Raw genomic sequence first — 27,598 nt, 5'->3', positions numbered from 1 at the left:
GAGGTCCCTAGCTCGGCGCCGCCCAAGACTCCCTCCGGGCCGACGACTTCGCCCACACTTCCCCCCGCCAGCGGTGGGCACAGGCTGGCTTCCTCGGCTGGGGCTCTTGCTCTCATGGCTGTCGTGGTGGCCCTCACTCTTTGAGCACGTTAGGGCACCGATTTCTCCGAAAGGAGATGCTTCCCTGAGCGGGTTTTAGAGTCCTCTGTTTGCGATCGGCTTACTGAATTTTTACCCTTCTTTACTCTCTTTTTTACCTTATTTAATCAAAATTTGGGCACGGTATGGTGGAAATTGGGTTATCGGTGGCAGGGCGATTACAAGAGAGACCCCTTATAGACGGTCTTCTCTACTTAATAATACTAATGGTTTTTTTGTTTTTCTTTCGAAGGGCATCCTTCTGAGGACGGACAACTGGACGTCTTTGGAGGGATCTTAGCATCGACAGTCTTTACAGCATATAATAGAATAATCTATAATCTCTACGTTCATTTTCACTGTGAACCAACTAGTCCAAGTGCCCCCGATAGCCATGGCCATTGGCATGTAAGTGCCCTCTCGATGCAGAGCCGAATGCTCACTCAGCCCCTTTCCCAGAGGACGATTGGGAATTGAATGCACGACAGCTAGATCCACCCCAGTCGCCCCGGCAAGGACTATCAGCCTCGTATTCCCGCTCGACGAAGGGGGGCCGGGGAACTGGTGCTTCGTATCTGACTGGAAACTGTCCGCCTTAGCTACTCGGACTAACTGGGGAAATCGAGCGTTGCACAAGGATGTCAATGACGAACGTGGTGGGTTAGGTGAGTTGGACCACCGCAGTGGTGGTTGCAAGGTTGGAGTTTTAGTTTTTGAGACCTCGTATTGCCTTATTTGTCGACCACCGCAAGCGGGATCTTTAAGCTTCTTATCCAAACCATTGCACCGGTACAGATTGGGTTGTGATAAACGCATCAAACCCGTAATTATGCTTCAGCTATGCTTCAATAAAACATTGCTCGAAACTCAAGAGAAACGCCAACAACGAAGACGACAAGTGAGTGGCGATGGGAGCATTCGGTTCAGTTCACAAGGCGCGTCTTTCGCCGCGAGCAGTCGTAATCATGATCATCATGGTTAATTTAAATTTTGACCGGAACCGTCCCCGCACTCCTGACGTGCCCAAATAACGCCTCATAAGACGGACACAAACAATAACACGCTCCCAACCCGGGGTATCTCTCCGCCATCCCATCTAGCGCAGTCGCTCGTAGCAAGGCATGACGACGGCTCTCAGCAAGCACTAGCTCTAGCCAGTGCCCATTATTCATCAACCCGCTCGTGGCTGTAGCCCGTTCGCCGATGTGGCACCACCCACGGCCATCATCCACTGTCGACACCGCGGTCCTGTACGAGGGGATTGGGAGACCGAGCTCATGCGGCTTGAGCAATCGGTTCGGCCGCGCCACCGTCACCGCCATCACCATGAGAGTGGCGCGAGTCGTCGAGGAATAAACAAGCCTCCTAAAAAGATGGCTAATCCATCAGCTTTCATAACCCAGATTCAAGTCCGGCCAGACACCGTCGTCATCCAGTGCCATGTCCATGTCCTCCGGGTTAGGAGCTCCTAGCGTTCCAGCAGACCCTCCATCCTGGAGCGGGCCTCGTGTATAAGCGCCTTTGCTTCCTCGACCTCGACTCCGTCCTGGCAGAGCTCGGTCGCCAGGCGATTGGCCGTCGCATAGTCCTCGTTGCGCATTGCGTATTGCGCCAGCCACATTCGCGCCCTGCTCGTCGCGACCGTCACTCCCGTCCCCTCGTTCCCGCCGCCGCCCCTGTCGCCCCCGTTGTCGCCCTCGTCGTCCGACGTGCCGCCCGGCGACGAGTCGTGATGGATGGCGATGGAGTCTGCGAGGCCCCCGCCGCCGTCGCAGCCTGTGCCCCCATCCTCCTGGGCGACGCATAATTCCATGTACGCCTTGGCTTCCTCCTCCTCCTCTTCCCGGTCGTACATGGTTGCGATCTGTAGTAGGACCTCGGGGTCCATGTGTGCCATGCGGTCGATAGCACCGGTGCTGCCGAAACTGCTGGCGGTCGAGTCGTAGTAGCTGTCTGCAAGCAGGGCCCTCTTCAAGGCCTTGATCCCGTCGCGGTTGCGGCCCATCTTCTCCAGGCATGACCCGACGGCCATCCACATCTTGCCATCCCACGGACGGAGACCGGCGGCCTTCTTGTAATACCAGAGAGCATATGTGTGCATTTCTAACACCTCGTAGGTCTGACCCAGGCCATACCAAGCTCGGTAGTCGCGCCGGTTGACGTCGACTGCTCTGCGGTAGGATTCAATCGCCGCGTGGGTGTTCTTCAGCTCGACATACTCGTGCCCCATCAAGGTCCAAGCTGAGAGGCAGGACCGATCGAGGGTGAGAGCTCGTCGGAAATACTGCACGGCCTTCTCGTGAAGCGACAGAAGAGAGTAGTAGTTGCCAATCACGACACATGACTCTGGTCGGAACTTGTCGATGCTAGAGCAGAGGTGCGCCAGGAAGGCCAATTTCGGCCTCATGTTCAGTACGTACAGGATGTTAGAGTAATGGTCTAAGGAATCAAGTCGGTGTGGGTGTAGGGAGAGCAAATGACTAAAGTCCTGCTCTGCGCCCATTAGGTCCTTGGAGTGGTATGCTAATAGAGACTTGCAGGTGAGAAGGAACGAGGATGTTGGGAATATGTTGAGTAGTTCCTCCAAGGAATGGGCGAGGTTTGGGCCTTGCTGGTACAGTTCCAAGGACGTATGAAGATGGAAGATGTAGGACACGATGTTCTGCGGAAGGTGTGGGGATATTTGGTTGAGCTAATGGGGTCAGCACCTGAATAGAACGCAGCGATTTTGGGACCATGGAACTTACAAGCTCGAGGCGGGTGATGAGGTTTGTCATCTCAAGCCAACAGCCCCAATTCATCGGGAACAGATGAACACTTCTCACCAAGAAATCTAAGGCCGCATTGTCGGTCTTCTCCTTCGCGAGGACCATCCCATAACTTGCAGAGAGTCAGCATTGACAGGCCGGTTAGTTGCGCATATGTAGGTGGTGTTCCTCACAGATACTCTAGAAACCCCTGGCTCCCGGGGACATCTCCATCCTCGGTGGTACGTTCAGCAAACCACCTCTCGAGGAATCGGCCGACTACAAGCAGCTGCTTGTTTACGGTGGAGCCAAGGTCCTGAGGGCCCATAACCATCTCCGAATCTTCGTCTTTGCGTTTCTCTCCAGAGATAACCTTGGCGTATAGGGCTAGGAACAGACTCTTCTGGCTGATCTCCGGCAGGGCGTCATTCGAGGAAGCCAGCGCCAGCGCCGCCGCCGGCGCTTTGCCTTTCCCACGCGGCGATGTAGCGATGTCGTCGGGCTTCGCGGACAGGAGACCAGAGAGCAGGGAGTCTGGCAAGAAGACGGCAGCACAGCGGTCATATTCCTTGCAGTCGAAGAAAGACTTGGCCAAGAGATACTTGTTCAGCTCCCTCGCTTCGAGCACGGCTTCGTTCGGGTCAATGTTGACTGAGAAGGCAGGATGAACATACGCCCCCGACTGTCCGGTTATGTTTGGTTCATTGGGACCGATCATAGATTCGGGAAGAGCGTCGAGAAGCTCGGCAGCCCTAGTCGAAAGCTGTTAGATTCGGCGCACACTGCTGAGGGAGGAGGATATCTTTCGATTTACCATTTGGCCGACTGGTAGAGACATCTTTCAGAGCACTGAACTACCGCGATCTGCAGGGCTTCCTTGAGCTGTAGGCGATCTGTAGCGGTGAGAACCATCGTGCTCTACTGCGTGTAAGTTTGCGCCGCCACTGTTTGGCAAGTTTCTCGGATGTCAATAATGAGAGTACCCGGCCATAACAGGGCAGGTTCGAAAGACGCCGTGAGCCGTTACATTCAGGAAACAACCACTGCGTCTTGCATTCGTTTCGTTCGCCGGCCTGCAGCAGCCCGCGATCCTGACAAGCTTCGGCGTTGGGGAGGTTTATTCGGTGTACTTTACGTTTGGGTTAACCATTCCGTCATCTCGCGTTGGCATCGCGGATTAGCGCGTCCCTGGCATGATGCCGAGGAAAAGAGGACGTGCGTGCTTGTATGGGCAAATTCAATGGAGCCCCGCACCTCAACCCCTCCACAGGTCCACACCCCTATTTTGTCGACAATTCACCTGCCCCGCCAACCAAAAACCTCTAATAACTCCTAACGAACTCCACCTAACTCCTTCCCTCGGGCTCATAAACATTTGGTATAGGCTTCATAGGCATATCTAAGATATCGCGAGTCAATATGGCCCAAAGAACCACTCTCAAGGAGTTCGAGGCCGTCTTCCCGAAGCTCGAGGAGGTGCTTCTGGACTACGCCAAGAAGTACAACCTCCCGGAGAAAGAGCTGGACTGGTATAAGAGGGTGTGTGCTGTTGCTTTCTCTCGGGAGCCAGTGAATGCTGGAGCAGGTCATCATATGGAACAAGTGCTAATGTTGCCATCTCCGATATAGAGTCTCGAAATCAATACCATGGGCGGAAAGTGCAATCGGGGCATGTCGGTGCCCGACTCGGTGTCGCTCCTCCTCGGGGCCCCCCTTACCGAGGAACAGTACTTCCTCGCCGCCACGCTGGGCTGGATGACGGAGCTGCTCCAGGCCTTCTTCCTCGTGTCCGACGACATCATGGATAGCAGCATCACGCGCCGCGGCAAGCCGTGCTGGTACCGCCATGAGGGCGTGGGCATGGTGGCCATCAACGACGCATTCATGCTCGAGGCCGGCATCTACACCCTCCTGAAGAAGTACTTCCGCCAGCACCCCAGCTACGTCGACCTTCTCGAGCTCTTCCACGAGGTCACGTATCAGACCGAGATTGGCCAGCTGTGCGACCTGCTCACCGCCCCGGAGGACGTGATCAACCTGGACAACTTTAGCATGGAGAAGTACCGCTTCATCGTCATCTACAAGACGGCCTACTACAGCTTCTACCTGCCCGTGGCCCTCGCGCTGCACCAGCTCAACATCGCAACGCCCAAGAACCTCAAGCAGGCCGAGGACATCCTCATCCCCCTCGGCGAGTACTTCCAGATCCAGGACGACTACCTCGACAACTTTGGCTTGCCGGAACACATTGGCAAGATCGGGACCGACATCATGGACAACAAGTGCTCATGGCTGGTGAACCAGGCCCTCGCCATCGTGACGCCCGAGCAGAGGAAGGTCCTCGAGGAGAACTACGGCCGGAAGGACAAGGCGGCCGAGGCGGCCGTCAAGAAGCTGTACGACGACCTGCAGCTGGAGCAGCGCTACAAGGACTACGAGGAGAAGAGGGTTGGCGAGATCCGCGAGATGATCGCCAAGGTGGACGAGAGCGAGGGCCTGAAGAAGGAGGTCTTTGAGACCTTCCTGGCGAAGATCTACAAGAGGAGCAAGTAAGCTCGCAGAACCTCCGTCAAGCTGCTCTTTTCGGCGATGTAGGACGGGAGGAAAAGTCAAGTTCTAGATATGCGGCTATGCTCATAGAATTTTTAAGGAGATGACCTACGTATGATGGTCGTGACGAGTTAATGGCACAACAAGAGAGATAATATTACATGACAAGGAACCCGGCAGGAGCCCACAGAGACCCGACAATTAAAAGCCCCGTGCCGCGGTCATATCGACCTGACATCAAGCTACCAGCCCCCTTCTCCACAGAAAAACAAACACGTATATCACGTATATCACGTATGCAAGAAACCCACCCACCCCCTGAGCTCATCATCTAGCCACCCCAGCCTGCAACCCACCCCTAAGCGGCCACCCGTCCTTGGGCCTCGGATCCCTCCCTCTCTCCGACGCCGAGGAAACAGACCTCGGACCAGAAACCCTCCCCCCCGCCGATGACACCCTCCCCCGTCCCACCGCCCCAACCGCAGCAGCTGGTCCACCACCACCACTCCCCCCACAACCACCACCGACGCCCCTCGCGAACGCCCGCGCAGGCACCGGCGGCACCGGCGGCGGCGGCATGTCGGGCGGGCGGCGCACGGGGCCGTGGCTTATAAGCCCTCCGTAGCCGCCGCCGCCAGCGCCGCCTGCTGCTTGTCCCGCCGCAGCTGCAGTCGGCGGCGGCGACGACGACATGGCCGGCGCTGTCCCCGATCCGGATCCAGATCCGGATCCCACGACGACGGCGCGCACGTGGCCGCGGCTGGTGCGGAGCGGCCGCGGGACCAGCGGGTCGTGGTGGCGGTCTGGGCGGAAGCCGCCGCCGGTGGTGCTGGCGCTGGTGGCTAGGTGGTGGTGGTCGAGCATGGCGCCGCCGCCGCCGCCACCGCCGCCGCCTACCTTGGAGTGGTGCGAGTGCGCGCGGTGCGCGGGGCCGGGGCGGCGGTCGCGGGCGGAAGGGGTTGAGGAGGAGGAGGTTGGGGTCGCGGGGGAGGAGGAGCAGGGCGAGGACCAGCCCGCCGGCGTGTGCGGCGGGGTCAGGTCGACGAGCGGGCTGGGCGCGTTGGCCATGCGGCGGCGGTGGTGCGGGCGCAGGAGGGGGTGGTGCTGGTGCGGGTGGTGGGGCCGCCCGAGGAGGTGCAGGTTGGGGGGCCGCGTCGGCGGGGTCTTCTGCGGCGTCGAGCGGCTGCGCTCGCGAGCCGAGTGCTCCAGCGCGGAGGGGAACCAGCCTGGCGGGTCGGGCTTGTTGGGGTCCGATGGCTTCTTCGAGCCCGCCTGCGCGGTCGAGGTTGGCACGTCTGGGGAGGTGCGGGATGGCGGGCTACTGTTGATAAGGGAGGGTCCCGGGGTGAAGGGTCCATCATCGGCTGCGGCTGTGGCGGCGGCGGTGGTGGTGGCAGGGTTTCCCCCTTTCAGAATACCCTTCTTTTCGTGGTCCTTTTGAGCCTGCTTCCGCTGCTCGTAGCCGTCTCCAAGCAGGGCGTTCGCGGCGAAGACGCCGTCGGTTGTGTCCTGTTTCGGCGCCCCTTCCGGCTTCGGGGAAGCAGCCGTCGGGCTCTTCTTCTCCGACAACAGCGCCGACTTGCGCGCGGCGTCTGGGATCCAGTCCTTCCCGAACTCGTCCAGCGGCTTGTCGAACCGCCCGAGGTCGAGCAGGGGCTCGAACGCGCCAATGGCATACGGCGACTCGTCGACCGACACCTTGACCTTGTGGCCGTGGACCTTGACGTGGCCGACCGACTTCTTCGGCTCGCGATTGGTGGGGATGACGATCTGCGGCGGCTTCTCCGACCCGCTCGACCTCTTTTTCTCCTCGATCAGGTCGACGTGGCTCGCCAGGTATTGGCTGCGCCATCCGCGTACAAGCGAGTGGAATGTGTAGGCGAGATCGGGATCGTCGGTGCAGAAGAAGTGGACAAAGTTCTGGCTGTTGACGAAGACAGTCGCCCTTTGCTGGCTCTTGATGGCGAAGCAGTACTTCCTAGGCGGCTTCAGCTGCTTGGTCTGGGACTCGGTGGGCGTGTATACGTCAAAGTCCGAGAGGTGGCAGAGAGCCACGGCGTCCTTCTTGTCGGCGGGGTTCGGGTCGGGCTTCTTGGAGGACAAGATCTGCCCGTTATCCAACAAGGTCATGTAGCGCTTGTTCCATCTCCTGGGCTGCTGCGAATGGTAGAGCTGCAAGACGAAACCCCTGGAGCCCTGTCCGGTTGGCGACACATCTGAGTCGAGGTCCTCGTCGTTCCCGGTAGGGTCGGAGTGCACAACGACAAGACAGTTTCGGGAATTTTGGTCCCACGAGTTCAGTATGTCCCGGATGCGCTCGTAAGGGCGGACACGCCGTTCGAGCCCCAGTTGGTTGTACATCTCGACGACGGCGCTGTTGCTGGTGTTGATCGGAGTCGTCACTTTGGCAGAACAACTAGTCAGGATGTCCAGGGCATTTGTATCACTGCCGACCGTGAGGTTCACGGTAACTCCCCTGCAGCGCACAGAGAGCTCCTGCATGCCATGTTAGCGAAGAGAAACGGTATACAAACCAAGTAAGCTGCTGCGCTTGACTTACCCGCTCGGCGCCATTGCTAGCAGAAACCGGCGCATCTGTCTGAGGCACGATGCTCTTTCCTGCAGGTTCGATGAAGGCCTTTGGAAGGAGCGCCGAGTCGAGGCTGTCGGCGTTGCTGATGTCGGTTGAAGAGCGCATCGAGGAAGCAGTTGGTGACAGGCTTGCGGCGTTTGATTTCCGGCCCCTGGAGAGAATATTGAATATTCCCAGGGCTGGACTCTTGGCCTTGTTCGAGTGCAGACTCGGGGGCGGGCTGGGCACCATCTGGGGCGGAATCCGGCCGGCGAACCTCTGCTTCTCCTTTTCTGCAGGTACCCGACCCGCCTCTGCCTCTACCCGGGCAACGTCCTCAGCCCATCTGGCCGTCTCATCCTCGCGTAACAACTGCTCTTCCCGCCCTTTGCACGCATGCAGGGTGTCGAATGGCGGAGGGGAAACGGCGTGGGGTGGTGTTATTGGGGCAGTAACTGAGCCGTCCAGCATGGAGCGCACCGGCGTGCTGTCGGCTGTAATCTCGACGTGTTCCGTGCGCACAGCTAGCTGGGCTGCCTTGGAGATATGCTTCGATAGCGGCTCGAGCTGCTGCCAATTCTGTTCCACTGACGATGGGGCAGCTAGAGGCGGCGACGTTAGACTTTCTCCGCTCCCAGCGGAAGGCGAAGTGCTTGGCCGTTGCTGGAGGCCCTTGGCTGTTGGTCTGGAGAAAACTGTGGCGATGCTACTCTCGTCGCCTTCGTCCTGCTCGAGTAGCGTTGGCTCAACCACTGTCCAAACCTTGGATACGCTTTTTGCCCTCATGCGCCGGTAAGGAGTGAGTTGCTGCTGCACCGGCGCCGGCATCGTGAGCGTCTGTGTTGGTGCCATTTCCGGTTGAGACGAGCGTCCTGAGCAGAGTTGCGTGGGCTTTCCCTTGGCCAACCTTGGAGAGCCTAGAACGACTAAATCGTCCCTGGCGATGTGCGATGTTGCAATGTTTGTCGGTCGTCGCTAAGATCTCGCTGGTTTTCTTTCCCCTTTCTTTGCCCTTCTTGGGGTACCTACTCTCTGCGGCGATTCAACTCCGATAGTGAAAGATGCAGTGTCAGAAGCATCCTTTCTAGATGGGATAAAGAAGGAAGGGGACAATGGAATGGCCAGAGGCTGGGACGGTGCCGAGAGGGGCAAAGAAGGGATGAAGGGAGACAAGAATGTTCCACAGGGAGGAAAGCCTGCCAAGGGAATGTATTGAGGCCCCTCGAAGGGTCAGATGCATCATCTTGCATTTCATCAGGTATTTCATCAAGGGAATGGAGCGTGGGGATAAGCCAGTCTGGCGCATAGAAGAAGCAAATACGCCGGCTATTTTACCGTGCTGCAGGTCAGCGCGTCAATCGGCCATTCCAGAGGTGGATCGCACACATTCCAGAACAGGTTTTCAGGTGAACGCGTGGAATCACATCTAATCCAATTTGGAGTTATCTAAATCAAGGGAGGAGGGTGTGTTACTCAGACTCCATACATAGTAGGCATGTTATTCCTGATGGCTGGATATTGCTGAGACACTGCAGGATCAGCGAACAGCTCAACCCAATCAATCAATCCCGCGTCACGATGCGTCACGAGAATCCATTTCTGGTCACGAACCAACCCGACTGGAATCGATCAGCAATGGTCCCGCGGCTCCAGCTCTCCCTCATTTTGGAGACATCCGCGACGGATCCTGGACCCCGGTGTCACATTCGGAAGGCTCTGACTTCTCGTCTCCACCAAGATTTGAAATCCTGAGTGGAAATATTGATGCCAAGAGCCTTCAGACCACTTGTCTTGAGGTGGCAGTCGTACGGCCGCTGGACGCTGGCCTTTGGGTCGTTGCCCTCCACGCTGGGGTCTATACGATCTATCGGGAGACCCATGATCTCGCCGAATAGTTGGCAAATCTCGTACTTTGTAAACCTGTCTTCGCTTGAGAACTGAAGTATCCGGGGCAGCGCCTGGCGGTCCTTGGTTCCCAGGTAGTGGACGGCTACATCTAAAGCAGGGAGGCTGGTCAGCCGTGATCGTGCTCGTTTTCCACATGGTCCATCAGCTTGGGCAGCTGCGACGTACCGTGGCAGACGCGACCAACATCTTCAGTGTTAGTCGGAAAGCGGAGCGACCAGTGGTCCATCTTAATCTTGGCTCCCTCATTCTGCGCCTTCCACACCGTGTCCATCAAAACGTTCACGGCGCTCTCTTCGGGGGTCTCAGCATGTCCATAGAGGACTGGCACTCGCAGGACAACGCCTAGCCCCTCCTTGTTGGCGACCTTGTACTCCTCCAAGATTGCGTGCTCACCATCCAGCTTCGTCTGACCGTACAAGTTGGGCGGGCCTGTCGCAGCGTCTGCATCGTATGGAGCCTCACCTTCCTTGCCGGAAAAGACGTAATCAGTCGAAATATAGATGAGCAGGATGGACCGCCCGGCACATAGCTTTGCCAGCGACTTCGAGGCAAGGATATTGAGTGCACGTGCTCCCTCGGGATCCTTGTCCACTTTGTCCGGAAATCGGCTTGCGGCACCTACAGAAAACGTCAGGAAGAAACCCGGGAGGGGGTATATTAGAATGCCGACGAACAGTGAACAACGACCTGAGGTCTGTCTCGGCGTATCAGCAACGAGAGGATTCTACAGCATGACTTTGCGAGGCTGCTGGTGCACGAGACTTACTTGACACGATCGAGAGCTGACTCGACTTCGCCGAGCTTGTTCAGGTCGACCCTGAGTATGGAAACACCATCGGCACGCGAAAGGCCTGTACCTCTGGTGGTCCAGCCGCCTCGGTCGAAGGCTCTCACGACTTCTCTGCCGAGGAGTCCTGTGGCCCCAGTGACGATAACTGTCTTGTTGCTCATCGTGTAGTATTGTTTATCAGAAGCAGAGGCAACAACCTAGTCAGTGGGAGAGTTGTGTTGTTCAGCGACGAAACTCGAATCACGGAGCCAATGTGTAAATGCAAAGCGGGGCATTACCTAATGCGCCTCGGAAGGAAGCTGGAGGAGACATGTTCTGTTTCTTTCAACGCCATTAATCTCATCAATCCTTCCGAGAAGAATCGTCACTGGTGTGGTCTGTGGTCAGCTCGTTTCTAAGCATCAAAGCCCAGAGGAGCCGATCATGACGATTGGTGAGAAGATCCAATCTTAGGCCCTCAATCTTTTTGGCCAAGCTCGTCGGATAACTCAGGCGGAAGCTAATGCTGTGCCCCTCGGGTTCATGCGCGATGGGAGCGAGCCACAGCCTTCGCCTTTATATCAAGCGCATCTATGCAGTCAAGCAGTAAGGCCTATCCGGCTGTCAGTACGGCCTAAAGCTGACACGCTGCGATGGATCGGTTGGCTCCTGCGTACTGCCTCCCTCACGGTCCTGGCCTAAAGTATCGCCATTAATACCACTCAATATGGACACCCAGCCCTTGTTGACCAAGACTGGAATAGTCTTCCTCCAGCTGTGCAACCCAGAGTATCAGGATCTCCTGTATCAGACTTATGAACGTCTGCAGCGAGCTTGACCGGCATGGTTTCTGCCTCGAAGGCTCACATCTCATAAGCCCATGCAGAAAGACGGCAGTTCTGACGGGCCTGGATCGCTCATGAGGATGCTCGATACTTTCTTTTATACATATAGCCTTCCGCCTCCCACTGTTGGCCCGACTTTCCACTTCTGTTTACTCTGGCGTCGTCTTTGAGCATGCCTTGGGGCCTAGCTTGGTCCAGTGTTGCTATTGTGCAGGAACAGCGAACGGGAAATATAAACTGCTAACTTACCTCTAGGGGTGATATCACGGTACGCGGTAAAGGGAGAACAGGATGAGAAATGGACCGATGTATATTATCAAGCATCGCCAGGTTGAGCTATTGCTAGCCGTGCCAATCTAATAAACCATGACAAACCAACCAAGGACGATACTCCCAGACCACGCTCCAAACCATACGATAACCTTTGGGTGGTCACCCCAACCCATCCATAGCCGCGACGGCGGCGAAACAAGCAAGAGGAACAAAACCAGACCCACGCAAAGGCCGCAAAAGCAACCCAAGAATCCCCCTCAGAGCCCGACATCGACGTCCCCATCGGAATCCGTCTCGGGTTCCTCCTCGGACATCTCACGGTCCGTGTCCCGGTACTCGGACTCGGACTCGTGGTTGTTGCCGACCACGGTGTCGGTGTCGTCGTCCTCGTCGTCCTCGTCGTCCTCGTCGTCGGCGTCCGACGCGGCGCCGTACGCGGCCCTCTGCATCTGGGCCAGCGCCGTGGCCGCCATGGCCGCGGCCCGGGCGTCGGCGGGGGCGCTGGACGTCGGCGAGGGTCCGTAGACGACGACGGACTGGGACTGGCGGTGGCGCCGACGAGCAACAGCGGTGGCGGCGGCGGCGGAAGAAGAAGAAGAAGAACCAAAAGCGGAAGACGCCACGGTGGTGGCGCTGCCGGGTGCGCCTGGCTGGGAGGCGTGGCGGGGGGCCGGGGCCCAGGCCGGGGTCGCGGGAGGGTGCGAGGTCGCGGGAGGGTGCGAGGGCCAGGGGACGGCGGGCCCGGGGATGCGTTGCTGCCCGGGATGGTGCGATGGCGTGGCCGGGGTCGCGGGACCGGCGGCGACGGGGGCGGGAGCGGGGGGGAGGATCGCTGGACGCAGTGCCAATGGCGACGGGGGGACATTGTTCGCGAGCACATTGGCCCGGGTGTTTGGTGACATGTTGCCGAGTACCGAGATAGTCTCACGAACAGTCCGCCGAATCCACCACTGCGCGTCCATATGCGACCCGACATCCGCGCCAGGAGTGGCAGTCAGGCTGCCCGTGTTCGGAGGGGTAGGGGTGCCCGAGCCAGGACCGTTCGGCTGGTGGGCAGGCTGAGGTGGCGCTCCCTGGAGGAACCTGGTCCCGGTCCAGTACCCATGCCCTGGGTAGTAGCGAAGCTGCAGGGGTTGGGAAGGCGGAGTGGCACCGGGCCCGGACTGACCTCCAGCTGCCTGGCCAAAGGTATGGCTTGGTCCAGAGGTGTAGGGAGGGGGAGCCATGTAAAAGCTGCTCTGGTTCTGGCCTGCACTCTGGTGCGGTGGTTGAGAATAGCCATTGGCGCCAGTCATAGGGGGCGGAATGGGGGGGCGAGCAGAGGGCATGTTGGCAAAGGCGGCGGGGACCTGGCTGGAAGTGCCACCGAGAGGGTACACGCTGGATGGACCTGGGGCTAGAATACCGCGAAGCAAAGGCATTTGGCCTGGGGTGCCATTGGGGGGAGGCGGGAAAGACGAGGCCGCAGAACCCGAAGAGGACGAAGGTCCAGCTGAGGAAGCCGGGGTAGCTGAACCAGGGAGAGCAAATGAGACGGACTTTCGACCTCCTAAAGGCAATTAATGAGTCAGTATGGCTTCACAAGAGGGGAGGTGTAGCGGGGAGGTGTAGCGGGGAGGTATAGTCATACGCTTCTTGGGAGTCTTATCGGCCATCTCCTGGTCCTCGTCATCCATGCTTGGGCCGGTGCCACGACGCGATCCTAGAAGGGAGGTTAGCAGGCAGAACACAAATATCTCAGAAAATGATGATCAGCTTACCCTGGGGCTGGCGTTCATCCTCAGCCATGCTCTCTATGTATCGCCGAGCATGCTCCTCTGCATGTCGGGAAAATCTCTGCTCATGGACATTCTTGAACCAGTGTTCCACTGTCCAGAGTAGTTATGTTAGAGTAGCTAGAACTGGAGAGCAGTGGGGAAAGGGAACAAGGAAGGGAACAAGGAAGGGAATGGGGATGGGGATGGGGATGGGGATGGGGATGGAGATTGGGATGTGTTCCTACATAGACTGGCAGCGGTATACTGGCGGAGGGCATTCTCGCCCATCATATCTTGCATCGTCTGGGCAAGGGCATGCCAGGGCTGTCCCGGGTTCCTGTCCCTGTCCTTGCCGAGGCGCTTCTCGGAGAGTGGGACGATCACAAACCAGAAGATTTCCTCCTCGGCCGCCGACCAAAGTCTGCCGCCCATGATGGAAGATAAAAGAATGAATGCGTGCGTGGTCTTGTCTAGTTATTTCGAGGAAGATTCTGAGAAACGAACTTGCGAGCCTGGGAAAGAATGCAAGAAGCTGCAAAGAATGCGAGAGACTGTAGTGAGGGAAAGAAAGGAAGAGGGAAAGAGTCGGGTAAGGTAGGAAGAATATCCACGTATTTATACCTGGGTGGGCAGGTAAATTTGTTCAGGTTGGTATTCACCACGGCCCTAGTCGAGGGGATCTGACGAGAAAGCCCGAAGTGAAGGACGACCTTGGACGAAGCCGTTAACCCGAATGGAGAGCAGTGAATGGAGAGCAGCGATGCTTGATGTCTGAATCACAAATCTGAGTCCAAGATATGGTGAACAAGACGTTCTCGGGAGGGGAACAAGATGCTAGGAAGGGAAAAACAGGGCCTGCCAAAGATGCGGTCGCTAGAGACGCGGTTGTTTATGTGGAACATTTATTTAGCACAAGGAAGTGAATAGAACTTCTAGAAAGTGACAAAAGGCTGAGGCGAGGTTTCCTTGACCGCCTTCCATCCATCTTATACCTACACCTGCTCCCAAAAATGGTCTGGCTCACGGTACAAAGTACCTCCTTTTCCCTCCCACAGTCACTCTTCAGGGAGACCAACCACATTCACAGACATGTCCAGGGCCAGAGTAAGAAAGCAATAAAAATGACATTAGTGATTGGGCAAGACCTATGGTAGATCTGACAAAATCAGGCGTGTTTGTGTATCTGTTCACTCGAACGGATTGCTGGGGTCAGAAGGGAAGTATCCGCGGGATATCAGGAAGGGCGCAAGCCTCCTCTCTACCCGTGAGAACTTCGAACAGAGTTAGACTGGCATGACTGGCATGGATTGCAAATCGACAAAAACCAAAGACTCACAATGCTCTTTTCAGGGAGTGGCACCACACCATCCTTAACCCAGATACCCCAGCTTCCCATCATGTTGGCAAGCATCATGTCAGTGCTGAGCCTGTCCCCAATGATAGCAATTTGATGGGGGCTGGTGACTCCTGTCTCGGGATGCTGTCGAAAGTACGACATGATCTCATCCCCACAGCCAGGCTTCTTGATCCGGTGGGAAAGCACAGCGACACCGGTAGACTTCTCGACTTCTGACGCAAGCTTCCTATGGGAATCATAACTGAGGGCGCCAGCCGTATTCGACACCACCACCAGCCGCCTCCCTGGATATGCAGCCCGTAGTGCCTCGAACCGATCCTTGGCCAATTAGCTTGTACTCACGAAAAGACATAAAGGGTAAGGGCAAGACGCTGTGAGAGAAGGAGAAACGAGGAAGGCATATGTGTTTATGTGTGGTGGAATCTACCTTGTATGGGCCATGAACTACATTGCTGTCCGGATAGGCAAAACAGTCGTCCTTGTCAAGGATGACAGCCCTGATGTTTACTTTTCTCCCCTCCTTCTCAAATGCCTTGTCCAGGGGTATCGGCAGGTCATTGAAAGTAGGGACAGTGGCATGTGGGAGGCATAGTGACGGATTTGCAAGCAGTTTAAAGACGTTCAGGGACGCTGAAAGGTTGAGATTCATTTCAATAGATTGCAGTCCAGCATATGATTGTCAAACAGCTGCCAATCTGGAAATGCATGTCCAAAAAACAAAAAGAAACGGTTTGTTGTCTAAGAAGTTCCAAGTTACCATAGCTTGAACATGTGGAAGTCCGAATGTGAACCAGACCCCTGTTCCACAATTTCGAAAATTGTGGGGTCTCGACGTCGTCATTGACTTGGACAGGGATGAGCTAGTTGACCTTCAACCAATAAGAGGCGCCAATTTGACAACCTGCCTGCACTAAAGTTCTACGCAAGCGCGTCAGGCCATGACCGCGTCTAACCAGACCAAGCACGACAAAGATCCCCATTAGACCTCGACACACCCATCCTACCACATAGAGCTGTAGCGCGTTGTTACTAGCCATGGCCCGTCGAAAAACTGTGGCGGCAGAGCCTGCTAAATCTCCAGACGAACGATCTCTTAGAAAACGGGCTGCTCCAAGCCAAGGACACGAAGCCTCCGAGGAGCCGACCGAAACAAAGCGCCGACGAGTCTCAGCTGCCACCAAAACATACAAAACTGCCGATTTGGTCGATGAGCTCCCTATTCACGAATTAGGAGACGGACCACCTGTTGAAGAAGCTGCCCCGATCCTGACGCCAAGGAAGCGAGGAAGGCCGCGAAAATTACAAAATGCTACGGCTACTGGAGAAAACACACCTACTCCTTCCAAGCCCCTGGCCAATGCGACTATAAAGACTCCAGTGAGAACTCCAGTCAAGGCAGGTGCTGTGAACGGTGTGGACACTCCCAGCCGGAGAAATATCGCAGATCGTTCAGCAAGAAGGAAGAGTGCCAGGGCCTTGATCGATCGGGTGGTTGGTGATGCTTCAAGCGACGAGGAAGAAGGCAACGAAGCTATTGCAAGAGAGATATATGAATCCAGTGGCGAGGATGAGGATAGAGGAGAGGAGGGAGAAGGCAGCGATGGCGAGCTGGAAGGGCTGCTCAGCACCACGGGCACTCCGTCAAAGACGCCGAGGGGGAGGAAAAGGAGGGCCACCACTCGAAAGAAATCACCGACACCTCCCCGAGACCTGCCTCCGCATGAACAATATTTCTACCACAATAAGCCTGGCATTGCCAAGACTTCGAATAACGACCTGTCCTCGCTGGATCTTCTGACACATGACGAGTATTTTGCCCTCCTACGCGAGTCCAAGGATCAGCATTCCGAGGATATACAGTTCCTTCAGTCTCTGCATATCGAGTCATTCCCCCAGTGGGCTTTTGAGCTTTCACAGGGGTTTAGTATCTGCCTCTACGGCTATGGATCCAAGCGACAGCTCCTGCGCAAGCTTGCCTCACAGCTCTACTCAATGGCAGACGACCACGGCTCCCACAAGATTGTGGTCGTGAATGGGTACGTACGGGCGACGACGACGCGGGACATCTTGACGACCATCGGGAGCGCCATCGATCCATCCTACAAACTAACATCAGGTAATCATGTTACCATGGTGCAAACCCTTCTATCGTTACTCTCGTCTCGGGAAGTGACGATAATCCTTATCATCAACTCCATCGACGCTCCCCAACTTCGCAAGGCCGGGATTCAATCAATCCTAGCTCAGCTAGCTGCTCATCCGCAGATCAGGCTAGTCTGTTCTGCCGATACCCCAGATGTCTCCTTGCTCTGGGACAGCGGTCTCCGTTCATCCTTCAACTTCCTCTTCCACGACTGCACCACATTCGCACCCTACCTCGCAGAGATGGACGTCGTCGACGAAGTCCATGAACTCCTTGGCCGCAAGGCCCGGCGAGTGGGCGGGAAAGATGGAGTAGCATTTGTGCTCCGCAGTCTACCTGAGAATGCCAAGAACCTGTTCCGGCTCCTCATTAGCGAAGTACTCGTTGCGATGGACGACGAGAGCGGCGCCGGCGGGGACAACCTTGGGATCGAGTATAGGATGCTCTATAACAAGGCTGTCGAGGAATTCATTTGCAGTTCTGAGATGGCTTTCAGGACACTGCTGAAGGAGTAAGTCTGCTCCCTCCATCCTGACCTTCAACCGGATTTTCTCTGCTCTTGTTCATCTCATCGACGCCGTCTGACCTTGCATAGATTCCACGATCATCAGATGATTATAAGCCGAAAGGACATGCTCGGAACAGAACTCCTGAGTCTGCCTTTCAGGAAGGATGAACTGGAAGCAATATTGGAGGACCTCATGTCATGAAACAACCCCAAGAGGCTCTGGGAAATCGACCTACTGCGTATGTGTTCAACCATATATGTACGGACTTTGGTAGCTCCTCTTGGCACCCCACAAGGATGGAAAGCAAGGGATCCCAGGATCCTGGCTTGCCTGGGAAGCTGGCGTGGGTGGCTGCCCCACCTACCCCACCATGCCTGACGTATTGTCCGCAGCTGATGCAGGCAAGCTCAGTGAGGTACTTTGCCTTACGCAGTACCTATGTCTTTAAAACATGGAAGTCTCGCCATACTGTGAATGAATAAATCCACCGATCTTCTCTGGGATAAGAGGCAATCTATCCTCAATTTCTCTACACCTGTGACATGTGCTAGAACCAAAAATGGGAGACTCAAGCGATGACGACCAGAGGTCGGTCGAGGTATGTACATCCCCAAGCTTCCATGGACAGACCTGTACTGATCTGGAATGTCGTCAGGTCATGTTCGACCCGTCCAACCCGTACCGCCGCAAGAGTTCTCTCGTCACCACCGAGACGACCAAACCACACCTCCTCCAGCGCCATCCCAGCAAGACCCAATGCCTCGTCCACCAATTCCTAGAGAGCCAGCAGCCCGGCCGAGGCGCCCGGCCTGGCGGCACCCATGACGACCACGGCCACCACCCACGGGGCTACGGCATGGACGTGTCGAGCGAGCGCGGCCTCAACCGCGTGGTGGAGCCCAAGGGCGCGGGCGCGGGCACGGGCGCGGTCGCGGGCGCGGCACCGAGCCGGTTCGAGATCGTCGACAACGCCAGCGACACGAGCGACGTGGGGCAGGTGGACCAGAAGCACTGGAAGCTGGGCATCGTGAAGCCCAGCCCCGACATGGACAAGGCCGGGTCCGAGGCGCTGCGCAGCCGGCTGCTGACCAAGAAGCAGCTGAGCGACATGGCGTGGGGCGTGCGCGAGCTCAGCAGGCGCTTGGGGAGCATGCGGCTCAAGTCCAGGGTCCAGAACATATTCGTGCTGGCCAAGATCTACGATCGGGACCTGATCCCAAAGGTCAGGGAGCTCACCAAGTGGCTGCTGGGCCGGGAGAGGGACGGCCGGTATACGGTGTACGTGCAGGAGGAGATACGGGACGACAATATGTTCGACAAAGCCGGGCTGATGGTGGAGCTGAGGAAGGAGTACGTCGAGGCCGGGGAGGAGCCCGACAAGGAGATCTCGTCCCGCCTGAGGTGCTGGGACGAGCACATGTGCCGAGCCAGGCCGCACACCTTCGACTTTGTCATCACGCTCGGCGGCGACGGCACCGTGCTGTACGCCAGCTGGCTCTTCCAGCGCATCGTCCCGCCCGTCCTCAGCTTCTCGCTCGGCAGCCTCGGGTTCCTGACAAAATTCGACTTTGAGGACTTCCGAAAGACCCTGGCGGGCGCGTTCAAGGACGGCGTCACTGTCAGCCTGAGGCTGAGGTTCGAGGCGACCATCATGCGGAGCCAGAAGAGGACGAGGCTTGTCACGGACTCGGCCGGCGCGGGCGGCGGGGTCGACGGGGAGAACCTCGATGCGAAGGGGGACCTGGTGGAGGAACTTGTCGGCGAGGAAAGGGACGACGAGCATACCCATCGGCCGGACGGGACATATGAGATATTGAATGAAGTTGTGGTAGATCGTGGCCCAAATCCGAGTAAGTTACTAACCGCGCCCCTAGAATTTTCCACCTGTCTTGCCGCCAATGCTGACGCTATACTTTTTTTCTTTTCTTTCCAAGCCATGTCATTCACCGAGATCTTCGGCGACAACGAGCACATCACATCAGTCCTGGCAGACGGCCTCTGCGTCTCGACGCCGACGGGCTCGACGGCCTACAACCTGGCGGCGGGGGGCTCGCTGTGCCACCCGGAGAACCCGGTGATGCTAGTGACGTCCATCTGCGCTCACACGCTGTCCTTCCGGCCCATCATCCTGCCGGACACGATGGTGCTGCGCATCGGGGTGCCCTACGACGCGCGGACCGGCTCGTGGGCCAGCTTCGACGGCCGCGAGCGCATGGAGCTGCACCCGGGGGACTACGTCACCATCAGCGCCAGCCGGTACCCGTTCGCCTCGGTGCTGACGCAGGGGAAGAGGAGCGAGGACTGGGTCACCAGCATCAGCGCCAAGCTTGGCTGGAACACAAGGCAGAGGCAAAAGGCATTCAAGTAGTGGGGGCGGGATGCATGGGAATCAGACGGATCGAGGATTCTGTTGCGAGGAGGGCATAACGGAAGGGTCAATAGGGGCGTTCGAGTTATAACAAACACCGTTCTTTCTTTTCAATTTTTTTTTTTTTTCAAGCCCAAGAGAAGAGACATTCAGAGTTCTAAGTAATCCTACCCTTAAGCAGATCCATCTTGATTTACTGGCCCAGTCTCTGATTTGTCTCTCCAGGTAAACCCAATTCTAATCTCAAGTAGCTTCCCAAAGTTCAGAAGACCAACCTAAGATAACCGCCCACCTCCCCTTTAACATAGGCATCATTTGGATACAAACTACTCAAAGCAACCATTTGCGCCATATCACAAGAAAAGGGGGGAAATAAGCCCCCTGGTGTATATTATTGGTTCCTGCGGGATTTGAACCCGCTCGGCCATGACAGTCCGGAACTACCAAATGACAACGTTAATACGGGGGTCGCACCCGAGTGTATGTGAAAAATGAGTTGATGACCTTAACGACCATTGTTGGTCGAAATTACCACTTGGTATTTGGGACTATACGACCATCTGGGCTACCATGGGGGAGTGAAGGTGGTCTGGTATGCTGAATGTGCTCTGAGTGAGGCGGGCTTGGCATGACTGCTGTGGCCAGGCCAGCCTCCCACTCGGACTGCAGTACCTTCACATTTAGTTCCCGAAGGTTGACCTCCGAGTAATGTACACTACCACCGGCTTTCTGTTCAAAAGATACGGCATATAGCGCCGTTTCGAGTTGCCCTGAGTGGTAAATATACGATGTTTATATGGTATTGTATGTACCCCCCTAACCGAACCAAGCAGCCATACTCCCGACGACATATTCAGAACGCCCATAATCGCAACGCAGATCACGATGAATATCGTCAGTCCAACCATCGGGGGCTCAGCGGAGTTACATTCCAGATCTAAAACAACCTAATCATCGGAACCCCTCGATATTTTCCTTTATTCTGGGCAGGCCCGGGCCCGCCCTTTCTTCCGCAGCCAAGAGCAAAACGGGTAATAATAAAACGCCGCGCAAAGACCCGTCCGTTTCGGGCTTTCAGTCCTCGTCCTCGTCCTCGTCCTCGTCCTCGTCCCCGGCGAGCTCTTCCACGAACGTCAAGGTGACGCCCTCATCGCCATCGACATTGAGGTTGACGGCGTCGAGGGCATCGCGCGTCGACAGGACAGGTGCCGGGGCGGCGCCCAGGGATGCCGCTAGTGCGCGGGCTTCGTTACTTGAGGGCTGGAGAGCTTAGGAAGCGGGCATGTCAGCATCGTGTTTTGCGCAGGCAGGTCACAGGACCAGGCGGACGGAACACGTTTGGGGCTGAACGGGAACTCACAGGCTGGCACACCCCGGCGGACGTACATGGTTGTCACCTTGGCCCGGACCCTGGAAGCAGAGGCCTCGATGATGTCGCGCTTGGCGGCGGCGCCGCGGGTGGACGGGCTGTTGTCGACGATGATGCCGACGCCGGATCCCTCGGCGCCGGTCCCGAGCTGGACCTTGGGGCCCTTGACCAGGGCGGCCTCGGCGTATTTGAGCGCGCGGTCGAAGCCGGCTAGATCTCGCTTGGCCTTCGGGGCGTCATCGGTTTCGACGCGGGGGGCGATCTCCTTGCCCAGACCTTGAAGTGAAGCGATCTGTCCGGCCTAGTGGTTCGAAAGAGTGTCTGGTTAGTAGGCGGGTCTCGAGAGGGCTTGCTAGTACAGTCGGTACTCACTTGGTCGGATAGAGTCGAGTCCGGGGGGGCAATAGTGATAGGTCCGGATCCTCCCGCCACCGTATTGGTGGCGGCGGCATTGGCAGTGTTGGCCACCCCTGCGCCGGCGGCGGCATTGATCGCAGCACCTTCCAGGGCGTTCATCAAATTTGACACGTCCTGCTTGCCACCGAAGCTGATTTCACCATCACCTGTTGGCCTAGTGAGCAAATATCCTTCTTCTTCGTCCAACACTTGGACGCGGCTGGCCACATGCGTTTAGGGGGATGAGTTCTCGCCGACTAACCAACTACCAAGGCCGGTGAGTAGGCACCGAGGTTGATATTAAGGGGGAGGGCAGCGGCCAGGCCGGCAAAGGCGAAGATCCGGTAGTTGACCATCTTGACTTGCTGGCGTTCTCGACAGGAGCTCGAGATGTGCTAGTTCTTGTGTGTCTTTACGGAGATGGATAAAGGCCGGGAGGTTTGATATTAGAATTGACCGGCGACGACCAGCGCCAGAAGTGAAGCAAAGAAGAGAAAAGAAAGAGAAAAGAAGCACAGGGGAAAGAATGAGACAAGGGATAGATGAGCACAGCTGAATAGTCTGACTCCAAAAGAAGAATCGAGAATGAGAGCAAGAGCGAGGACATTCATATATCTATAAAGCTCGCACCGGCCACTTGAGCTACGATAAACTTACAGGACGACTCCATGACGCCACGATAGCACGGTTATACGCCCCGAGTTCATGAAACGCAGGTGACACTGGTCGACGGCGAGGACAGAGAGGCATTTGGCAGGCAGGCAAGCCAGAGTCACGATGGACATGGCTGTTGATCCCAGTCCAGGCCTCTTTGGCTATGCTGACCAGAGCTGTACGAGAGAGGGGGAGGACATGTTGTTTGGTGGGGGTCGCGCGCAAAGCAGATGTACCGGGGATCCAGCGAAATCAAGCCATTGCCAAGAGTGCTGGGATGGCTTCTCCTTGGCTTGCCAAGAGCCTCACAAGAGTTTTGCCAAGGCTGAGGGCGCGGCGAGCCCCAAAGAGCCAGGTTATTTTTGGCTTCTTCGGCCCCGCTTTTTTGTTCTTTTATGCCGAATCCAGGAAAGCTGCGTGCATCATTGGAGAGCCCATTAAGACCTCCTGCATGTTATAGCTCAGGGCGCGCGGGAGCCCTACAGGGGCCCCATGTCAACAAGCCCCAGGTTCATCAGACACACGCCAGTGAAGCTCCTGATATACACCACCACAGTACTTATAGTTCCGTAAGTAGAGGTTGATGAGGCGATACAGCGATCTCCAAATGCGTTGATGCTCCACATCTCCTTTTCTGGATTCCCTGGATCGCTGGACCAAGCCTTATCAGCGAATCTTAGCAAAGCTTATTGATAATGCGATCTTGTGTCGGTGCCGCCGCCGAGACTGCGGAGTAAACACTGCTCGTTCCTTTTCTATTAACAGCACCGGACCACTTCTTGTTTCCCATCTTGACAGGGGACCCGAGGAACGACGTGGGGGAAGGGTACCGTTCCAGACACGAGCTAAAACCCCCGAACTTGGGCCTAGACCTTCTCATGCGATGTCAAAGGCGGACGGGCCACGGTCTCGAACCTCAGATCAGTTGCATCCCCGTGGTGACAGGGATACTGATAACAGCTCGACCTTGATAGGTAAAAGTAGCTGAGGCGAGAATTGGGGCACGAGACTCAGTTCGCTGAAGCAATGCCAAGAAGGAAACGTCGGAGGTTGCCAAGCTAGCCTACCACGATGCTTATCATTGATCGTGGGAACGTGAGGCTTGGTTTTAACAGCGATGCCCAGCTTGGCAAAAATGCATATTCGGCCATCTAGTTTACCAGCCGCACGGCGGCAGCCCTGTGTTTCGACGAGAGCCATGGACTTCGTCGAGGAGCTTCACTCCAGGCACAGCTCCAGATTCTCTCCCTACGTTCCGGTAGTTCATTTCCGCATTTGTTCGCACACTATCTCACGATGTCTCGGCGTTCCCACAGGCTGTGGATAATAGGTCGATGACCTATTGTCGGCCAAGGCCTATCGATCATGGGCAGTAGTCCTGAGAACTACCGTTCGGCATAACTAGCTTCAGGAGACTGACTCCTCCTCTGAACTGGCATTGGAACGTCGATGAAGGCCAGTGGTGCTCCCAACTCTTGAGCAGCCCCTCAGCGACACACCGAAGGAGGCTCTGAATGCTCATATTTGCACCGCCCCGTTTCCTGGTCAAGGCCCCTGATACCTGATCAAGGCCACAGCACTTGCTCCCTGTCTCTTTCGGAAGCTCTTGTAAAGTTGTGCAGAGTAAATATGAGAGGACTCACCGGCGGACTCCAATGTGCCAGCGCTTCTTGCCAAGGAGCTCTGTACGCGCAAATGGAGGAGAGTTAACTGGTAATTGAACCCTGCTGCTGTAGCTTTGAATACTGAATAGTGCCTCAAGGCAGTTGAGCGTTGTCTAACCGGTGTAAAGAGGGCCATGAACGCGAAAATATGATCCTACAGCACAACGGCGTACTAGCCTCGAGCTCTACACCTCGCGTTTTTCAACCATAAATTTATCGTAGAGCTCTTCGGGTGCTGCACTGTTGGTGTTAGTGGTGATGTTTGGAACTTGGAGTTCTTCAGCACGTGAACCAGACAACGGGTGATCCCGCTCGAGCCAATAAGAGGCCCGTGCACCCAGGCCCGGCAAGTGTTCGTCCTATCAGGTGTAGTGGATTGAACCGTCCCAAATTTTTTGGAAGCTCTAAATTTTCCCATCAGATCAGGAGCTTCGGTTGGTAGAGATCCAGAAGTCTCGTTCATTTTCCCATTATCTCCGCTCATTCCAGTTTACTTTCTCATAATTAACATTCTCAGCCATGTCTGCTTCCTTTAGAACAATTGCCCCGTTTCTACGGACGGCACGGTACGCCCTCCGAAGGCCAGCCAACCCTCTCGTCTCGCTGCAACGCCAGAGCCCGTCACCTGTCCTCAACCTCGCCCGGACGTACGCTGTCTTCGAGAGGACCAAGCCGCACGTTAATATTGGTGAGTAGCAGCGCTTGTCCGGACAACTAGTAGTGCGAAACTGACAGTTGGCTCGTTTCCAGGCACAATTGGTCACGTCGATCATGGCAAGGTTCGTAGAGATGGACTTGCGTGGAGACGAAATCGGGCTATGCTAACACGACTCGGCGTATAGACCACACTGTCAGCAGCCATTACTAAGAGGCAGTCGGAGAGAGGAATGGGAAACTTCCTTGACTACAGCTCCATTGACAAGGCCCCCGAGGAGCGGAGGCGTGGCATTACCATCGCGACTTCGCATCTTGAGTACTCGACCGAGAAGAGGCACTACTCCCACGTCGACTGCCCCGGTCACGCCGACTACATCAAGAACATGATCACGGGTGCCGCCAACATGGACGGCGCCATCATCGTCGTTGCCGCCTCGGACGGACAGATGCCCCAGACCCGAGAGCACCTGCTGCTCGCCCGGCAGGTCGGCGTCCAGCGCATCGTCGTCTTCGTCAACAAGGTCGATGCCATCGACGACCCGGAAATGCTGGAGCTCGTCGAGATGGAGATGCGCGAGCTCCTCAACACGTACGGCTTCGACGGCGATGAGACTCCCGTCATCATGGGTTCGGCACTCTGCGCTCTCGATGGGAAGCGGCCCGAGATCGGCGAGCAGAAGATCGATGAGCTCATGAACGCCGTTGATGAGTGGATCCCGACCCCCGTGCGTGACATGGAGAAGCCCTTCCTCATGTCTGTCGAGGACGTCTTCTCGATTGCCGGCCGTGGAACTGTCGCGTCTGGCCGCGTTGAGCGCGGTGTCTTGAAGAGGGATTCCGAAGTGGAGCTTGTTGGCAAGGGCACCGAGGTCATCAAGACGAAGGTCACCGATATCGAGACCTTCAAGAAGTCGTGCGAGGAGTCCCGCGCCGGTGACAACTCCGGTTTGTTGCTCCGGGGTGTCCGCCGTGAGGATGTCAGGCGAGGCATGGTGATCGTCGCGCCCGGCACCGTCAAGTCCCACACTCAGTTCCTCGTCTCGCTCTACGTCCTCACAAAGGAGGAGGGTGGACGGCACACTGGATTCCACGAGAACTACCGACCGCAGATGTATGTCCGAACCGCCGATGAGAACGTCGCCCTGTTCTTCCCCGAGGGCACCGAGGACGCATCTTCCAAGATGGTCATGCCCGGAGACAACGTCGAGATGGTGGCCACTCTCCACCAGCCTGTTGCCGTCGAGGCGGGCCAGCGGGTCAACATCCGCGAGGGCGGCCGGACTGTCGCAACCGGCCTCGTTACTCGCATCCTCAAGTAAATGGGTCTGTCCGTTGATACAGAAGCTGGTTCCTGGTGAGCTGATGCAGGAGGTATCGCTCGGATATTGGGGGGTCTACGGATTGGGCAGGTCGTACGGAGTTCCCAAAGTCATAAAACTGTACAATTGTAAGATAATGATGTGTACGAGACCCCTGCGTCGGGCACCTGTATATTGGGGCTGGGCTTCTGCATCTCCACTCTTGTTCCTCTTGGCTTTTGTCGTGTAGTTATAGACAAAAGATAGGGCAAATATTAGAGGCTCCAAAATGCAGGCTGTTGTTCACAAGGGTACCTATTTCATCGAGGCGTGTCTCCCAGGCTCCTCCATATGGGCATAATCAGCTTGACGGGATGAAGATGGCTTAGGGGATAACCATCCCGACGAAGAGTAGAATAATTATAGGAGCTTGGGCGCTCCGACATCATGAATTCCACATAACTCACATAGCTTACCTCCACGGATACTAACCCTTCCCTCGAGCTCCTGTAGCTTCAGAAAACATCCACCAGGGACGGTCAGGGCTCCGGCACTGAATTGAATCGCATGCTCACTCGGAGGATTGTCACAGCAGCTGCACCCAACTCGGCACTCGGCACTCGGACCATGATCGCAACGGTCTATTCTTCTGTCGATGCGGATATCTGGCTCTCCTCCACCCATATGCTGAGTTCGCAGACCAGGTCCCCTTTTCCGAAGTCAAACCAATAACTCCATTATGCCACACGACGGCCCAGAATGCTGATTGGAAGTTAAAAGCATGAGGAATGCATCGAGTTCGACCGTCCTCCGCGTCCTCCCATCCTCATCTCCTCCAAACCCCGACGCTCGAATAGACGTTTAACGGTACTGTCAATCCAAAGTTAGTAATGCAATCCTGGGAGTTGTTTTGCCTTTGTTTTCCCCCTCTCCCCTTGGAGACCCCAAAGGCAGACTCCGTGCTGCTGTCTCTCTCTCTCTCTCTCTCTCTCGCTGTAATCGTACCTTGACGAAGCCAATATCGGTGGACTTCTCGCGGAAGCACTGACGGCAGATATCGAGGCCGTACTTGCGGATCAGACCGGCCTTGTGGGCGCAGACCCGGCTATAAAAAAGAGACAAGCAGTTAGTAAACTAGAGGGTTCGAGAGAAAAAAGCCGAGGGCCGTCATATCGTTCCCCTCCCCTCTCCCGGATGCAGTGCGAATTTGTCCATACCATGAGCGGGAGCCCTTGCCGTACTTGCGGGGGCGCGAGTTCCAGACGGATTCGTGAGACATCTTGTGCTGATTTGGCAGATGTGAGGCCTCAGTAGGGATTGGTGTGGTGGTTCGTGTTCTGGGTGAGGAGTCGGTTGGTTGTCGTGGAATTTCGCGGTCAGAGGTTGCAAATTCGCTGATGCGCAAGTGGTTTTTTTTTGTGTGGGTGTCGCTAGCAAGGGTTGACCGAGCCCCAGGTACCTCGGGAACTGGCTGTGGCTTAGTGGGTGGTGACTGTGGCTGGTGGATCATGGAATTCAACCTCTGCAAGCTCAAAGTGAAGGTGGGCTTATCGTTCTAGCGCCATTCCTTATCGCAGCTAGCTGTGAGGTCAGCATCTCACTAGGCCTACGGCTGTGCGCCGCT

General features: G+C 56.4%; 11 protein-coding genes across 11 annotated transcripts; 4 read left to right on the top strand and 7 right to left on the bottom strand.

Annotated features, from left to right (window-relative positions):
• Window positions 1–1,606: 1,606 nt before the first annotated feature.
• On the bottom strand, window positions 1,607–3,797 carry QBC33DRAFT_453873 (TPR-like protein; the record flags this gene model as incomplete). Its single annotated transcript, XM_060424703.1, has 4 exons — window positions 1,607–2,830; window positions 2,886–3,018; window positions 3,080–3,637; window positions 3,700–3,797. 4 exons carry the CDS (start codon window positions 3,795–3,797, stop codon window positions 1,607–1,609), a joined length of 2,013 nt encoding a protein of 670 aa, XP_060282421.1.
• A 384-nt stretch (window positions 3,798–4,181) lies between these two features.
• On the top strand, window positions 4,182–5,765 carry QBC33DRAFT_542173 (farnesyl diohosphate synthase). The gene is made up of 2 exons (XM_060428237.1): window positions 4,182–4,424; window positions 4,515–5,765. The coding sequence occupies exons 1-2, from the start codon at window positions 4,305–4,307 to the stop codon at window positions 5,436–5,438; spliced, it is 1,044 nt and encodes a 347-aa protein (XP_060282420.1). The 5' UTR covers window positions 4,182–4,304; the 3' UTR covers window positions 5,439–5,765.
• Window positions 5,766–6,440: 675 nt separating this feature from the next.
• Window positions 6,441–8,133, bottom strand: QBC33DRAFT_453567 (uncharacterized protein; the record flags this gene model as incomplete). The annotated part of the gene is made up of 2 exons (XM_060424691.1): window positions 6,441–7,931; window positions 7,996–8,133. Coding segments are annotated over 2 exons (1,629 nt in total), but the record flags the coding sequence as incomplete, so codon positions are not given.
• Window positions 8,134–9,421: 1,288 nt separating this feature from the next.
• On the bottom strand, window positions 9,422–10,919 carry QBC33DRAFT_542168 (putative methionine adenosyltransferase). The gene is made up of 4 exons (XM_060428236.1): window positions 10,682–10,919; window positions 10,590–10,609; window positions 10,081–10,533; window positions 9,422–10,003 (listed from the first exon to the last, which is right to left on the bottom strand). The coding sequence occupies exons 1-4, from the start codon at window positions 10,864–10,866 to the stop codon at window positions 9,708–9,710; spliced, it is 954 nt and encodes a 317-aa protein (XP_060282418.1). The 5' UTR covers window positions 10,867–10,919; the 3' UTR covers window positions 9,422–9,707.
• A 1,547-nt stretch (window positions 10,920–12,466) lies between these two features.
• On the bottom strand, window positions 12,467–13,747 carry QBC33DRAFT_474312 (uncharacterized protein; the record flags this gene model as incomplete). The annotated part of the gene is made up of 3 exons (XM_060425225.1): window positions 13,563–13,747; window positions 13,433–13,504; window positions 12,467–13,351 (listed from the first exon to the last, which is right to left on the bottom strand). Coding segments are annotated over exons 1-3 (984 nt in total), but the record flags the coding sequence as incomplete, so codon positions are not given.
• Window positions 13,748–14,746: 999 nt separating this feature from the next.
• On the bottom strand, window positions 14,747–15,565 carry QBC33DRAFT_560107 (Phosphatidylglycerophosphatase GEP4, mitochondrial; the record flags this gene model as incomplete). The annotated part of the gene is made up of 3 exons (XM_060430030.1): window positions 14,747–14,830; window positions 14,896–15,234; window positions 15,344–15,565. The coding sequence occupies 3 exons, from the start codon at window positions 15,563–15,565 to the stop codon at window positions 14,747–14,749; spliced, it is 645 nt and encodes a 214-aa protein (XP_060282416.1).
• A 273-nt stretch (window positions 15,566–15,838) lies between these two features.
• QBC33DRAFT_542155 (origin recognition complex subunit 2-domain-containing protein) lies at window positions 15,839–18,002 on the top strand. Its single transcript, XM_060428235.1, has 2 exons — window positions 15,839–17,570; window positions 17,655–18,002. The coding sequence occupies exons 1-2, from the start codon at window positions 15,952–15,954 to the stop codon at window positions 17,767–17,769; spliced, it is 1,734 nt and encodes a 577-aa protein (XP_060282415.1). The 5' UTR covers window positions 15,839–15,951; the 3' UTR covers window positions 17,770–18,002.
• Window positions 17,852–20,276, top strand: QBC33DRAFT_112694 (ATP NAD kinase). Its single transcript, XM_060421927.1, has 3 exons — window positions 17,852–18,166; window positions 18,224–19,418; window positions 19,503–20,276. The coding sequence occupies exons 1-3, from the start codon at window positions 18,128–18,130 to the stop codon at window positions 19,934–19,936; spliced, it is 1,668 nt and encodes a 555-aa protein (XP_060282414.1). The 5' UTR covers window positions 17,852–18,127; the 3' UTR covers window positions 19,937–20,276.
• A 651-nt stretch (window positions 20,277–20,927) lies between these two features.
• Window positions 20,928–22,267, bottom strand: QBC33DRAFT_112707 (uncharacterized protein). Its single transcript, XM_060421928.1, has 4 exons — window positions 21,964–22,267; window positions 21,678–21,868; window positions 21,297–21,606; window positions 20,928–21,204 (listed from the first exon to the last, which is right to left on the bottom strand). Exons 1-4 carry the CDS (start codon window positions 22,055–22,057, stop codon window positions 21,011–21,013), a joined length of 789 nt encoding a protein of 262 aa, XP_060282413.1. The 5' UTR covers window positions 22,058–22,267; the 3' UTR covers window positions 20,928–21,010.
• Window positions 22,268–24,435: 2,168 nt separating this feature from the next.
• QBC33DRAFT_542143 (elongation factor Tu GTP binding domain-containing protein) lies at window positions 24,436–26,432 on the top strand. Its single transcript, XM_060428234.1, has 3 exons — window positions 24,436–24,707; window positions 24,770–24,798; window positions 24,862–26,432. The coding sequence occupies exons 1-3, from the start codon at window positions 24,539–24,541 to the stop codon at window positions 25,993–25,995; spliced, it is 1,332 nt and encodes a 443-aa protein (XP_060282412.1). The 5' UTR covers window positions 24,436–24,538; the 3' UTR covers window positions 25,996–26,432.
• A 403-nt stretch (window positions 26,433–26,835) lies between these two features.
• Window positions 26,836–27,253, bottom strand: QBC33DRAFT_560102 (40S ribosomal protein S29; the record flags this gene model as incomplete). The annotated part of the gene is made up of 3 exons (XM_060430029.1): window positions 26,836–26,844; window positions 26,980–27,079; window positions 27,192–27,253. The coding sequence occupies 3 exons, from the start codon at window positions 27,251–27,253 to the stop codon at window positions 26,836–26,838; spliced, it is 171 nt and encodes a 56-aa protein (XP_060282411.1).
• Window positions 27,254–27,598: the final 345 nt, after the last annotated feature.

Source organism: Phialemonium atrogriseum, assembly GCF_030411735.1.
Source record: "Phialemonium atrogriseum strain 8032-3 unplaced genomic scaffold QBC33scaffold_16, whole genome shotgun sequence".
Lineage (NCBI taxonomy): Eukaryota > Fungi > Ascomycota > Sordariomycetes > Cephalothecales > Cephalothecaceae > Phialemonium > Phialemonium atrogriseum.
The sequence above is the reverse complement of the archived record's forward strand: the minus strand, read 5'-3'. Positions and strand labels throughout refer to the sequence as shown.